The sequence below is a fragment of the Pteronotus mesoamericanus genome, unplaced genomic scaffold, assembly GCF_021234165.1.
Source record: "Pteronotus mesoamericanus isolate MK-2021 breed Mesoamerican mustached bat unplaced genomic scaffold, CSHL_Meso_final scaffold_85, whole genome shotgun sequence".
Lineage (NCBI taxonomy): Eukaryota > Metazoa > Chordata > Mammalia > Chiroptera > Mormoopidae > Pteronotus > Pteronotus mesoamericanus.
The window spans coordinates 53,605,877-53,621,175 of record NW_026555329.1 but is presented as its reverse complement, the minus strand read 5'-3'; the positions used below and the strand labels follow the sequence as shown (position 1 = coordinate 53,621,175).

Genomic DNA, 15,299 nt, shown 5'->3' with positions numbered 1-15,299 from the left:
ACATATTTAAGAGAAAAATTTCACAATTTTTATAATATGCTCTATTCTTCTTTAATGAACACAGAATAAAAAATGGAAAATGATTTATATCGACTTTATGCTATTACATACATCTACCTGGTGATGGAATTAAGTGAAATAAAACAGATACAGCACTTCTTTGTGATATCAGGATACATATTACTTGATTCACATTAGATAGTATTATAATCAGCAGTTCATAACTACTTTTCCATTACTGCTTACTTATTCAAAACTAATGTATCCTGACAGCATTATTATGGGCAAAAATAGTTAGATTTCTTAAAAAGATCTATACTTTGGGTAAGCAAATGATGAAACAAAGTATATTCTCTCTGTTCAGTTCATGCTAGTTCCTTATGAAAACATGTTTCAAACTGACTACTATCAAATGATTTTCATACTATTGCATAAAGGATATTGCTTGAAATGTTCAATAGAATACTTCTCCTTTGGAGTCTACTCAAAAAAGGCCTCCTCCTGAATCTGTGAGTTTGAAAAAGATAATGCAGCCTATAAAAAAAGTCAGAATTAATAGGCTATGAATGTTGCTGAAATTGCTTTTTAGTTAGGATTGGCTAAGATCTAGCCCCAAGGAAAGACACTGCAATGGCACATAGTTTTGTACACAAGCCCTCCAAGCCTCTGATTTTTAGCTATATGTACATAGGGCTATGAGGAATTTAAAGTACCTGATTCCAAAAGGCATCTGTAGGAATCTTTTAAAAGAATTTAAGCATCACAAACATTCCTAATTTGGTCCTGTGTCACTACCTCCAACTGGCTCTAAAGAGAAGATCTCACAGCTCAATACTGAGAGACCTGTATTAAGGTGCCATGGATCCAAAAAACTTGAATATTACTATCACCTGTGCCAGGCCTAAGGGTTGCAGTATTATTTCTTTAGGAGTAAGCTGTTGTGGTAGTTTGGTGAGGGTAAGGGGAGGGTGGCTGTACAATTATGTGACTTATTGACACTAATTCCCCAACTATCTAATCAGAGCACATGCAAGAAGAGAGGACAGTACAGGTGTGTTTTTCACAGAACAGAGAATAAAGAAAAGTACCTTGAGATCTATTCAAGGAGGTTACCCAGGGGAGTAGGAGGATCCAAGAGAACCTGAAGAGTAAAATCCATTGAGGGGAAGGCACAGAAAACCAAGACGGGGGGAGGGGCATGCAAAAAGACAATCTCATTTTCCACTTTTGTCCAAGATGGGTGTCCAAGGGCATTTGGAACAAAATAAAAACCTTACAGCACAGTGGTGTTCTTGGAAAGGGAGAAAAGAAGGGGAGAGATGCAGGATTCTTCTGTCGAATGCTGTAAGCTAATTACTTATTGTCTAGCCATTTCATACCATCCCTTACTCACAAAAAATGAATTGTGTTGACAAGGTATGGTGTATAAACATAAGAACCTTAACTAATTTTTGACCCATCTTTTAGAGAAGTTTGATTTTACATACTTTTTGTTCCATATTTAGACTATAACCTAAATATTTCCCAAACAACAAAGGATAAATAGATGTCATTTTAGATTTATCTATGTAAATCAGGGGAAATAGACAACTTTCAAAACATACCTATACAATCTTTCTACAACTAGGATCAAATTTCAGTTGCATATTAATTTAATTTTCCTTTTTCTTGATGAAACAATAAGCAAATAAATCAAAATTAGGTTTTACTAGATTGGAAAGAGGGCCATTCTCAAGCAACCGGTGTTGTCAAGGAAGCTACAGTGTCCTCATTCTTTATTCTTTCATTTGTACATAGGGCTATGAGGGTAATTCAGAGTAGGAAAACCTTTTCCATAGCTCACTATGGGAGGCGAGAAGACTTGCATCCTAGTAATAAATGAGGTGTGAATTATGATTTGTTACCTAAAACAAACAAAAAACCAAAACACCCTTGAACATAGTAGCTTGTTACAACTGTTTATTCTGTTGTTTCTGATTGTGATATTCTGCTCATGCTTCTGAAGTTTGTCACCTTGAGTTGGGTTCGGCTGGCCTCACTGCATCTACAGTCACCTTGGGAGAGCTAATCTAGAGAAGCCTCAGGCTGAGATGTTTCATCTGTTTCATGTAGTCTGTCATCCTCCAGCAGGATACTTCACTTGGTAGCAGCAGGGTTCCAAGAAAGTAGTTAGAAGCCAAATGGTCTCCTGAGGTCCAAGCTTGGAGTGCACAGAATATGATTTCCACCATAGTCTATTGGCAGCCCTGATTCAAAGGGTAGGATAGTAGACTTCATTTCTCAATGGGAGGTACTACAAAGAATTGTAGCCATTTTTGCAATTTACTACAAAAACTCTGAGGCAGATTCTGTTCAGGAAAACATACCTGGTCCCTAAACTGGACCAGAATACCTGGTAAATCAAATTCCCCCTCACTAGAAAACCTAATTAATATAGCTTTGGTATGTACTCTGACAAGTGCTGGAAATAATTACTTATTTTTTTAATCGTAAAAAAATTGAAATCAAAATAATTTGCAAATAATAAAAAGAAAAAAATTAAATCCAATAATTTAATACATCCAAAGTATTAACTTCGTATGAACATTTCTCTGTGCCCAATAAGGCACCAAGTATCCAGTTTCCTGAAAGCATTTTGTCATAAAATACTTAATATATATAGGAGCCTATTAAGTGATCTGAAGATCTATGAAAGATTTTCCTCCCTTTACATTGATTTCTTGATAATGATTATAATACATCTGTTTACTGTTGATGTTCAGACACCATATTTTGTGCTTTAAAATGTTTGTCTCCATTATCTTAATACCCCTGGTAAGATAAATGGCTGTAACCCATTTTCAGATAAGGATCCTAAGGTTTAGAGGGTTAAGTAACTTTGCCAAATTCCCACAGCTAGTAAGTATCAGTGCTAAGACCTGAACCCAGGATTCTGAAGCCAGTAATCAACCTTGCTGCAATATCCGCTAGAGCTCCAACCTTTTGCTTAAGGTATCCAATGATCTAAGGAAGTTGAAGAATATATGGAATCAACATGGCCCCAACCCATAAGGGGAGCCAAGAACACATCAGCTAAGACCCCCACGCCCCGTGACATTTCCTCCTCTATATGAAGAGATGACACAGTGTATTAAATAAGAATCAAAATTAGGATAGAGGTGTAGATCCTCAAGCATAGGCTAGGATCCTTTATGAGCTCAGTGACACACTTCCTTAATTCAAACCTGTGACCTGGAAAAATGATAAATTACTCCTGAGTATGTACCTTGGTTTTATTTTAGAAGAGTCAAAACTGAAAAATGTAATAGTGTGAATATCAAGAATTTAGAGTTTTTGCAATGATATTCTTTTGGTTCATGCTATTTATCCTTCCTATAATGCATTTTTTTTGCCTAATGAACTAAATTTATCCTATAGGAGTTAGTCTGAATGTTGCTACCTCCATAAAATACTCCCAATGCACACAATTTAAGTTTATTACTTCTGCTTCTGAGACTTCATAATAGTGGTTTCTATTTCTATTATTGCAGCACTACCCGAAGTCTGGCAGTCCATGACAACAAACATAAAGACACAGAATAAGCAACTAGGAATTATTAAGCAATTTGATGCACTTAATAATTTTTTAAAATTGGCCTTGGGTCTTTTTTTAGTAATTCATTTTTATTGTTTTTAAAAATATAGGCTCATAATAGATTCAGAGTTGGGTTTTTTTTTTTTAATGGTTCTGCACCACAGGTATTTTGAGAAACATCATATTATAGCATTTATTTCATTCTACCTAGCATTGTGGTTAATTTAGATGTCTGTCTTGCCCACCTTCTAGCTTGCCTGCCTGACTTTTTTTATCTGCCAAAGCTGATACCCCAGTGTTTCAGGGGGCTATAAGCTCAATAGGTGATACTAATAGAAAGAGTTGAGATTCTTCTGTTGTCTTATATTTAAACTGCCCTTTTAGTATTCTCTATGAAAAACAAAAGGTAACTTGCTTTTGTTTAGCTCCCAACTATTTTTATTGTAAGCCAGTATCTCATAAGGAAAAAAAAACAACAAAAAACGATTTTTTACCTTTGTGACTCATTCAATCAAGGCTTTCATAATGATATTCACAGAAACAAAAAAAATCCATATAACATCTGTATGATCAGTTTTAAAGGACACATGATATCACTTTATCTTCAAACAAAGCAAGAGTAAGTTCAATGTGGCTACAGACTTATTAATAGACTCAACACCAAGGCATTTATCTGAGGCCATCAGCCCTTTTTTGCTAGGTTCACTGGTCAGACAAAAAGCTGGACACATGGAAAACCCCCTTTACAATTTTGCATGGTGGTCAAAATGTCACTATAATAAAAACAAACCAAATCATTTATGATTTGAGGGTAATTCAGTATTTCAGAGATTAAATATATGTACATAGTAGCAGCCATGTTGTTTTTTAGCAGATGAGACCTCAGCAATTCTCCTTGCCTAGCTTCTCATACCCTTTAAGCTTTGCTTAACCCTGAGGAGTCTCCCATTCTTAGCAGACTATCTAAGGATCAGAGAAATTGGCAATCTTAAACTATACTCTTATTCTTTTTTGAATATGTCTGAAATAAAGGCAGTGATATCTGGAATCATCCAATTTTTATAGCTATGCTCTCAGTGTGACAGAAACATGAAATACTTTTCCAGCACTGTTCCCAATTATACCTAGTGAGTTTCTTGTGGTTTTTATCCTGTACCATCTTCTGCTGTTTTCTAATATTTTTGGCAATGAGTAGTGATTATACTGGTTGGTTGAGAAAGAAGAAAGAGAAAAGCAAATGAAGTCACTTTAGGATCACAGCATGAATTTGCATTAGAAAATTTTAATTATATGTACCCTAATCTCTTTAATTCCCCACTATATAAGTAGGGAATTGGGTAGATTGGACACTTAGAAAAAACAAACAAATAAGTAAAACTACCCTAAATTTGATTGGAGCTTTTTTATAAAAAAAAGTCCAAGATTGGAGTTGGAGAGTTGAAAAACATAATATCTAAATTTAAATCTCTACTAACAGTGCTTAAGACAATTTTCTTTTTTACTGTCATCCATGGATATGCTTATTGATTTTAGAGTGAGGGAAAGAGAAGGAGAGAGAGGGAGAGAAACATTCATGTGAGAGATCAACATCAACATCAACATCGATAGGTTGCCTCTCATAGGTGCCCCAACCCCTGACCGGATCCAGGACAGAAGCTTGCAACACAGGCATGCATGTTAACTGGGAAGTAAACCTTCGACCTTTTGGTTTACAGGGCAGTGCTCCAACCAGCTGAGCCACACTGGCCAGGGTGCTTAAGACAAATTTTAATACATGAATATTAACTGAAAAACAGGGATGAACTTATCTATTACCAAATAATTTTTTCTACTATCTTGATAATCTATGAAGTTTTGAAATCTATTTTTAACTTGGTTAATCTTTCTATTATTTTCACCTCAAAAATGTTGATTTCATAATTTGTAATTTACATAATGTGTTCTGAACATCACCATTTGTAAAAAGCAAAATAATTTCCTGTATGTACTGTATATTAATGATCTAATAGATTTTTTTAAAATCATAGTTTCAGTTACCAGGGTAGCAGTTACCAAACAAAAATTAGCAATGACTACAAACAGGAAACTCAACCCAAGAATGATTCCTTTGTGATCAGGAAGAAGACTTAGTTTATGATTATATGAGTGTAAGTTTTATTATTACAGCCTTATTCATTTATGAGCTTTTTCACATTTTAGTACATAAAAGCTGCTTTCTCATTTCTTTTCCATTTGTTATTACTTAAGATAAATGAAATAAGAATCCCTACTTATAACAAAGTTTGCAAAACCAGGAATGAAAGCTAAGATCACCACTAAAACTACCCATATTCTTTCTGTGTTAGAGGACTAGTGCACGGCTGACATGTAAAGAGTTCACCAATGGGAGACATCTAAGTTGTGCTTACTTTCCATCACTTATTTTGTCATTTACTTTCATTACTTTTTTATTCTATCATTCCTCTCAACAGTCTTAAGTTCTGTGATACAAGGTACTTTGTCCTTTTTGTTCATATCATACCCCAGAATCTACAACAGTGGTTGGCACAGAGCACTTACACAGTTTTTAAATGAATCATTGTATTTGGAGAATGATAACTTTTAAAGACAAATTTTTTTAAAAAAAAGCTCCATTATTTTTCATTTTCATGTAAGTAAATATCAAGGAAAGTAACACATCACTTCTAGGCTTACTTGACCCAGGCTAATGGATCAGTCTATATGCCCCTGAAGCTCCATTCGATGGATTTATATTAACTAAATTTACCATGTTCAAATACCTCACAAATATTAAAAAGGTTAACTAATTAAGTAAAAACAAGAAAAATAGCTAAGATTTATGAAAAAATTATTCAGTTTAGTACACTATGGCATTTCATTCAAAACATACATATATTTACATATTCTTGGCTTGTATAACTTCTAAGCATTGTGGAACTTTATTATACTCATAGACTATTGATAATATTTGCTGCAGTCAAAGAGAGTCATAGGATTTGGAGAAATACTGGAAATCACTTGGTTCTTCTATTGATTTTTATAGATATGGAAATGGATCCAAAGTAGCCAACATTACAAAATCTAGAGTGGACCTAGAGCTACTAACTCTCAGTCCAGAGTGATTTTTAACAATAAATTGATAACAGAAATGAGAGAGCTGATATACCACAGAGCTTTCCATACACTACAGCTCTTTATATGTACTGGGTACCTTCTGACCTTTCCTAATTTTTTAACACACCGTGGAGATTTAGTTTATAAAAATAACTTATATTCAAACTAGTATCAGACCAAACTGTATTCCTACTTATAGTTCTCAGAAAAAGTACATAGGAAATAGTTTTGTTTTTTCATTTATTACTCAATAATAATTTGAGAATGATCACCAATTTATTCTCTTTCTGCTAAGTAGGCCCTTCAGAGCAACCCTTGTTGCTCTCTGATGGTTCACAGTGTAAATTCCACACACATAATGCTGGTATCGTCTTGCAGCTCAGTGAAAGCCTCATAAAATAGTTGACCATTTTGGTGTTTCTCACTGCTTAATCGATGCTTTTGTGTAAAGAATGGGAAAGTTAAAGCAATGGCAACAAAAAATAACAGTTCTCCTATCTAGCATTGCTTGTTTGTTTTTTAAACTCCTTTATTCTTAGCTATCTGGTCTGCCATTCCAGTGGCACTTCGCGCACTTTGCCACTAGGGAAATGAAAGGTTTAGCCTACCATGCTATGTGTAAGGGTTTATATAAACTCTGGAGTTCAGCAGGTAGAACACATTCTTCTAAAGCGCAACTGTGAGTGTCTCTATACAGTTTCAGACGTCACTGGCTGAAATTCCAAAGCAGAGAGCTAAATGTGGGGTTATATTGTTCAGGAGCATATTAAGTAGGTAGGAGGCAATACTACCACAGCTCCCAAGAAAAGTTGGGAAGTTGAAAGAATACTATAAGATATAGTCCAGAATATTATTGGAGTTTATGGAATTCCTACGCCTGTAAAACTGTCACAAAAGTTCTTTTTCATGATACTTTTACTTTACTTAGACTCTCTCTTGAACCAAAGAAGGTCAATGGCAACTCATACAAAAAGGCATGGATAAAGTGTAAATAAAATATAAAAAAAGTAGGGTGGTAATTTTATTGGAATAGAAATCACTTCCTCCATTATAATTCTTTTAAAGAAATAAAAATGTTAAAATGTATTTTATGTTATTTCTTTTTATATTATCATAGTTCATTCACCACATATTTCATGAACAAGGCAGTGATATAAGAAGACTTAGAGGCTGGGTTTCATGATGGTAGGAGCATAAATTCTGAAGACTGTGGTTAAGATCATAGTTAGGTTCTGCCAGGTTCAGATTAACCTACCTCAGTTTCTTTATCCTTAAAATGAGGCTAATGTCTAATGTCTAAAATTACTTTTGAACAGTAAACAAAATAACTATACAAGTATAAATATGAGTCCTTTTCTCCATAAGCTTGCAGTCTAGCTAGAAAACTATAATCTAGAGTAGCAATTTTCAACCAGTGTGCCACAGTACTTTTAAAACATGCAATACCCGACTATTTAGCCAGGGGCACTGATCTCTTTTCCCTTAGATTTTGAAATTTAAAAAAAAAATGACAACAGCCAACACAACAATAGCCATCCAGCACAAATGAATTAAAATTATACCTATTTTTTTTGGTCAGATCTACAAAAATATATTTTTTGGTGTGTGCCACAGAATTGTAGTAATTAGTTTTTGTATGACATGAGATTAAAAAGGTAAAAAAATCACTGATCTAGAAAGAGAAAGTAACAAATGTCTTAGAGTTACAGAAAACATATTTGGAAATTCAGAAGAGATTTTGCATCTAAGGCACAATGAGAAAGATTTCATGGAAGATAGTGCACAGTGGGAGGTGCCTTGAAGGATGAGTAAGATTTAGTATTGAAGATGGGCAAGCAAAGTCAAGTGGGGAGGTAGTGGTACACAGTTAATAGCCAGTTGAGATATAAATACCCAATTCTACTTCATAGTATAGTAGCATAATGGAACAAAATCAATAGAAAACCTATTACAGTTCTATTCAAAAACAAGTTAGAGAAAGTGACATTTCTCTGCTGAATTAATTAAATGACTCACATCATTCGTTAGAAGAGAAAAAAGCCGAGATGAGGACTAATTTACTTCCCTCTGTACTTCATCTGAGACAGAGTAACTGACTCAATGGCAAAGCCCTGGAAATACCTTGCCCTGTTCCCCCAGCTCCCCCAGCCTTACCAATGATTCTTGCAGCAAGAATGGTTTGAAGCAGAAATCCACCTATAGATTTGAGCATCAAGGTCACTATGTACTATACTTGCTTTTTCCACTTCAATCAGGGAACTCCTAAGAGGAAATGTTCATTCAAATTTCTAATAGAAATAATATCTCTGGTTCAGTACTCTTTCCAACTGCAACCACCTGGTTTCACTAATTTTTTATTTTTTATTTTTTTGGCTAATAACAGAAGCTTTTAAAACAAGTTTGGATGCTAAGAAAGGAGATCTTTCAGTGTCCTGTAATCTTTAAAATTCATCTCATCTGTTAAAAATAAAATGAAAGAAACAAATAAAAAAGTACTTGAAAATATGCAAGATGTTAGGTAGAATCAAATGACAGAAGTTAGAAGGAAAAATAAGTAAGGTATAATACTAAAAGCCCTGAAGCAATTCCAGGCAGCATATGGAAATTACTGGAGTTCTTTTTCCTTCTGGAATAGTTCTCTCTCTCTCTCTGGTATGTTTTTAAAGGGGGAAAAAAAGTGATTCTCATGGGAGAGTAACACAGAAATAAAAGAGGAAAACAGCTGGCTGTAGTCCATGATTTATCATTCACCCCAAAATGAGACTCCGTTTCTGCTTTTCAAAGACCATTGTTTTTTCTGAGTAGACACAGGCTCTATTTACACAAAGTCAGTTATAATGAAGAGACTGAAGACATCGGGAACAGGTCTAGATGCATCATTCAGAAGACAAGGCAAAGACATAAAAGTCAAATCTATTCTAAAATATTAGTAAAACAGAACTCTGTATAACCAAACTAGCTCCCACATCCTAGCAACAGCTCACTTACTTCAAACAAAACAAATATAGTAAAATCTAATTATAAAAACCCCTTGTCTTTGTGATGATGGGTTTTAACTGGTAATTAACCCAAATGTGCGCAAATGATATGCACATCAACTTCTCTTATAAACCAAGAATCCTGTAATAGGATCATCCACTTGGGTTGTGGAATAAAGACAACCCTCTTTAGTTCTTCTTATACAAAATGTTAATGTAGAAAAAGAAATAAAACCTTTAATCTGCCTGGGGAAAATTCCTTAAGAAATCAACAGTATAAGGGGTTTAGAAGGAAAAAAATGCCACATATCTTAAAACAGAATTCAAATTTAATCTTCTTTAAATGGTTGGTTGTGTCTTTGTTCCAACTTCCAACCTGGCTTTTTAAAAGTTACATTCAAACTATTTTCTTTTCTCATATGCTCAAGCCTAAAAGAAGAGAGACCTGAAAACTATCTAGGTAACAAAATAGGGTAAGAAAGCTTTGACAGTAGATCAGAGATAATTATGCAATGTTTCCTTTTTCTAGTGTGTTAGAAAACAATTTCTAAATGGAATGAAAGGGTTTCTTTTTTTGTCTTTCCTTTTGGTTGTTTTTTTTTTTGTTTGTTTGTTTGCTTGTTTGTTTTTAGATTATGGCTAACATTATAAAATGTATTCCTGGATCTCCAACCTTTGATCTGGGAAAATTTGTGGAATCCACAGAACACAGTTCTCCCAATTCCTTCAAGAGGTCTGCCTACAAAGGCAGAGAGAGGGTATGGTTAGCAGTCAAACTGGACATCTTTGGTGTCTTTTAGTAGTTTCCAAATTACTGGTTGAGGGCAAGGTAATGAAACAAGGATTTGTTATTGTCATGGGATTATCTGTAAAAGTTTTAAATTTATGGTATCCTTTTTCTTGAGGAAGGAAAGGAGGAAGATATGATTCTCAGCTGAAAAGATAACCTTTTAAAGTAAAGGGGAGATGAAGGAGAATAATTACACCATATATCAGGGGCATTATTTATCACAATCCATATTTTAAAACTAAGGAAATTGTTTATAAATAATGTCTGAATTTTTTTCCCTTGCAAGCACAAAATTAATTCTTAACTTTGTAGACTTTTTCTTTGTAATTACGTCTTTGTCTCAAATACTTTTTTAAAAATTAAATATTGTTACATTGGTAAATACAATTATACAGGTTTCAAGTATACAATTCTATGATGCATTGTCTGTGTAATGCATTGTGTGCCCACCACCAAAAATCAAATCTTCTTCCATCATCATATTCAAATACTTTCAAAATCACTTTTGGATGCTGACCTTTTTTTTTCTTTAAGTAGACTTTATTTTTTCAGAGCAGTGTTAAGTTCAAGCAAAATTGAGCAGAAGGCAGATTTTCCATATATCCATCCCCCACACACACAGCTGTCCACAGTATCAATATCCTACACCAGAGTTGTATATTTGTAACAACTGATGAAGCTACCATGACACATCATTATCCCCCAAAGTCCATAGTTTTTACTAGGATTCATTCTCAGTGTTGTTTAGTTATGGGTTTTGACAAATACATTGTCCGGCAAAAATAATGCCCCTTTTTAATTACAAAATCTTTTATTACAAAATCATAAGCATATAACTCTGTAACATAATATCACACTGAAGCACACCATATGACATTTTAGTTGAAATGTTCAAGTTGCTGTCCATCTGACCTGAGACATTCACGTACCCTAGCAACCAGACTCAAGCAAGCCTTCCTTCTGCCAGACCCTATATATAATGACATGTATCCACCATTGTATTATCATTCAAAATAATTTCACTGACCTAATAAATATTCTCTGCTTCAATGATTCAGCCCTCTTTCCCCCACAAAAGGATGTTGACTTTTAAAAGTAGTTTTGGAATCAATATTTATAAGCATGGACAAGACCCCCCAAATTTTAGACAACTACTAAATTAAGTAACTGTTACTTACTTAAAAAACAAAATAAACAGTGTTCATCAACAGAAAGAGCAACCAAAATACTTTCTTAGTGGTAAGCAAAATTAACAAAAATATCAGTGTCATTTAAAAGCAAATAAAAAAATTAAGAAACCCCAGTAGAAAAGACTAAGTGCAATCATGCTACTCTTTAAATTTACATTATCACCTCGACAGGTGTGGCTCAGAGGACTGGACATCAATTTACATTACCTTTTCCTGTCCTTGGATTCCATTTTGAATGCTGGCTCTTATAAGGCATGAACTGTTTTCCCACTGGAAGTTTTTATTTTTCAACAGCTCACTAACATTTTGCATTTTTGTACACTTTCAAAAATCCAATTCTGGGCATTAACAGAATTAATGCTCAAGTCACGAATTTTGCCTTTAGAAGGTAATATGTGCAATATTGGCAACCACAGTGGGCAAGAGAAGAAAATTAGGTTCTCTCTGCAAAACTTCCTTCCCTATTTGATAAGAGACAGCTGGTTTAAATTTACTGCAAAGTAAATATGAGCAATTCCTTGGAAACAGACCTTTAAACACATAACATTATCCCGGAATGTGACATCAGTGGAATCTGACATCAGCATTCCATTTGAGTCACAGTCTGGTCCCCACCCCTTCCTCCGAGGAGACGGGAAGCTCAGGTAACTAGGGAGCAGTTCAGGCAGTGCCTTGGGTCCTGACGCCCAGGGCAGGCAGTCAGGCGGAACCATCTCCGGGCGCTAAAAGCACTGTTGACTATCACTGTTTGGGGCTAGCTGCCAACAGGGGAGAACGTTTTCTTTGAGATAACTTCTAAGAGGCAGGCAGAGCTTTGAAATTAAAGAAATGAATGACCAAAAAAAAAAAAAAAATCATCACTTTTCACGTTATCACTAGCCGCGGGTGAAAAGGAAGTCGATTAAATCACCACTCACTTTGGAGAGCTTCTGGCAGCCAAGTTGGAGGGGAGGAGGTCTGAGCTGTCAAAGTCACCCCAGTGCCCCTAAACCACAGATGCTTAATAAAGTTGAACTTCCTGAGACAGGAAGAAGTAGTGCCACGGTCTCGCCTGAACCGTCGCTAACCTCATCCTTGTCATTTTGGGAGGCAAGGCGCCGCTGAAACATCTTTTAGAAAGTTTCAAACACTTCCAACCGTTGTACGTGATTAGACTGGCGTGAGGCCCCGCGCCTGTCCTTGCTCGCGCTCCCTACTCTCCGTCGCTCCGGGATTTCAGGAGTTAACAGGGACAAGGGGCAGCCCCTCAACCCCAGGGGTGGGTACCTTGCACCCGGGGCAAGGGTCCCTCTTCCGGCTGGTTCCTGGAGGCCCTAGCGCCCCATCCACCGCCTGAGGCTAGGGGGCGGCGCCCCGTGCAGGTGAAGTGGCCGCCGCCCTAGTCCCCCTACCTTCTTCACTTTGGTTTCCAGATCCATGCTTGTGTGTCAGAAAGGTTCCTTCTCCTGTCCAGGATCTCACACCCAGGTTTGCCTGGGCTCCGACTACGCCGCGGATACTGGGGGTCGGGGGTAGATATCTGCCGGGTCTCGGGCGCCACTGCAACCTCCACTCATCTGGCGCCGTCAAACTTCCGCAGCCCAGTCTGCGGAAGCCGTCCAGCAGCGGGGACTAGGAACAAAGAGGCCTAGGCAGCCAATGGCAGCAGGGCAGCGCCGGCAGCCGCCAATCACCGAGCGCCGCACGCACCTTGGCGGCCGGATTGCAGTGGCAGCAAGGTGAGGAGCGGAGCTTCGTCCGGGGCGGTGCCTTCGGGAACAGGTCCTGGAGCCGGGACCTGGTCTCTCTGCGGATTCCTGGGTGTCTGTCGACCCACTTGTAAAGTATTCGGGGCCCTGCCTTCACCAGCTGAAGATAAGGAAAATTCCCTTTCCATCTGGCAGCTTTGTACAATACTTGTGTTTGCTTGCCTTGACCTGTGTCCTGAGGAGTACTTATCCCACTACTAGCTTCTTGATTTATTTTCAGGGCAAGGAGAAAGACAAGATACTGCGAAGATTTTTATGGATCCCTTTGATAGGCATTGCACCCTAATTTCACTATTGAATTGTGGAGAGAGGCTTTTCTCAAATGTTTTTCTCCATAGTCCCAGGCACTGGCAAGAAACCTATTATAGAATTGTACACCTGAAACCTATATTATTTTATTTTATTAACCTATGCCACCCCAGTAAATTCAATAAATAAATTTTAAACAATGAGGACAGGGATTTGATTCTAAGGTAGGAGTAAGAGAGACTTAGGGGTCTAAGTGGGAACCCTAGGAGCAAGGTTTAAAAAAAGAAAAAGGAACCTAGTCTCACCTAAATATCAGTGAAGATTGTTATGTATGTTTTGTGAGCATTCAATTGTTCTAAAGTGAGGATGGTGTGAATCATTTCAAAAACAGGTTGTGTCCTACCTTCAGAAGTAGAGGCTTGTTCTTTGTCCCTGCTATGGGAACTGATGTAAAGCTGCTCATATGTCTCATGCTTTGGTGAAACAGTTTCATAGGTCTAACACACAGCACTGGAGCACCAGCACAGGATCCATTTCATGGCCTCATTCAGGAACAATTGCAATTAATACCATCAGATTGGCGGATCTGGAAGGGATCCCAGAGATTAAATCTGGCTTTCTCATTTTACAGGAAACTGAGGATACCGGAGGTACAGAGACCTGCTCAATTTCTGAGTCTTTAAGCAGTGTCTCCAGCATCTTTGGAAATGTAAACACAGCATTTAGGCTAAGTAAAAGAGAAAAGTCCAGGGTTGTTTTTTCAGTTTGATGTTATGACAAAAAAAAAAAAAAAAATATATATATATATATATATATATATGTATGTATGTATGTATGTATGTAATGGGTGAACAGCAGCTGATTTCCTAATCTAGCCCCTACTTTTAATATGAAAAAAATCCCAAATAAAGTAGATGTTTGGATCCAAAGATCTCTCTCCTTTGCCTCCAGAAATTTGATATGAAAACATCTAAAATTTATTTTAGCCAACACTTTCAATCCTTTGTTTATTCGGCTATTTGTTGACATACTTCAACAGAACATTGATTTATAGTGTGCATGTTTTCCTTATCCTATTAATAAACTAAAAGTGGAGTGCCCAAAATGGATCATGAATTTTTCTTTTCATTTGGTTGAAGTAAAACTTTCCGATCCCATTTTCCCAAACTATCCTAACATTTTGGGCCCCTAAAAAGTTTACTCAGTGTAAGATTCAATGAACATGAAGTTTATGACAAGGCAATTTGGTCTCTTTCTGGGAGATTAACAGATGGAAAATGTCCAGTACAACAGTTTAAATAAGGCATCAAACAAATGTTTTAAGTAAATCCTGGGTTTAGTTGGTAGAATTTCAAAGATCTGGATACATTTATTTTTTAACCATTAAATTCTGCCCTTCCTCTCTTTCTTGCCCACCCTCCCAGCATCACTTTCTATGTGTATCATTGGCAAGAGTGGAAGTTAAAATTCAGTGATTTCTATCTGGACTCATTATTATACCAATTAGATAGAAAAAAATTGATGTACATAAATGCTAAATTAGGAGTCTTAGATTGTGAGTCCCTATTTAGCTAAGTGTTAAGCTAAGTATTAAGGAGTTAGAATTGCCACTACTTGTTGACTAGATGTTGTTGATGACAGAGGAATGAATAGAAG

General features: G+C 36.4%; 1 protein-coding gene across 1 annotated transcript in view; it reads right to left on the bottom strand.

Moving 5' to 3' along the window:
- Positions 1–13,227, bottom strand: part of TES (testin LIM domain protein) — a 76,461-nt gene extending 63,234 nt beyond the window's left edge. Inside the window, exon 1 of the mRNA XM_054564423.1 lies at positions 13,038–13,227. Within this exon, the coding sequence (XP_054420398.1) occupies positions 13,038–13,064 (27 nt within the window). The 5' untranslated portion in view covers positions 13,065–13,227. The remainder of the gene's footprint in view (positions 1–13,037) is intronic.
- Between the last annotated feature and the right edge of the window lie 2,072 nt (positions 13,228–15,299).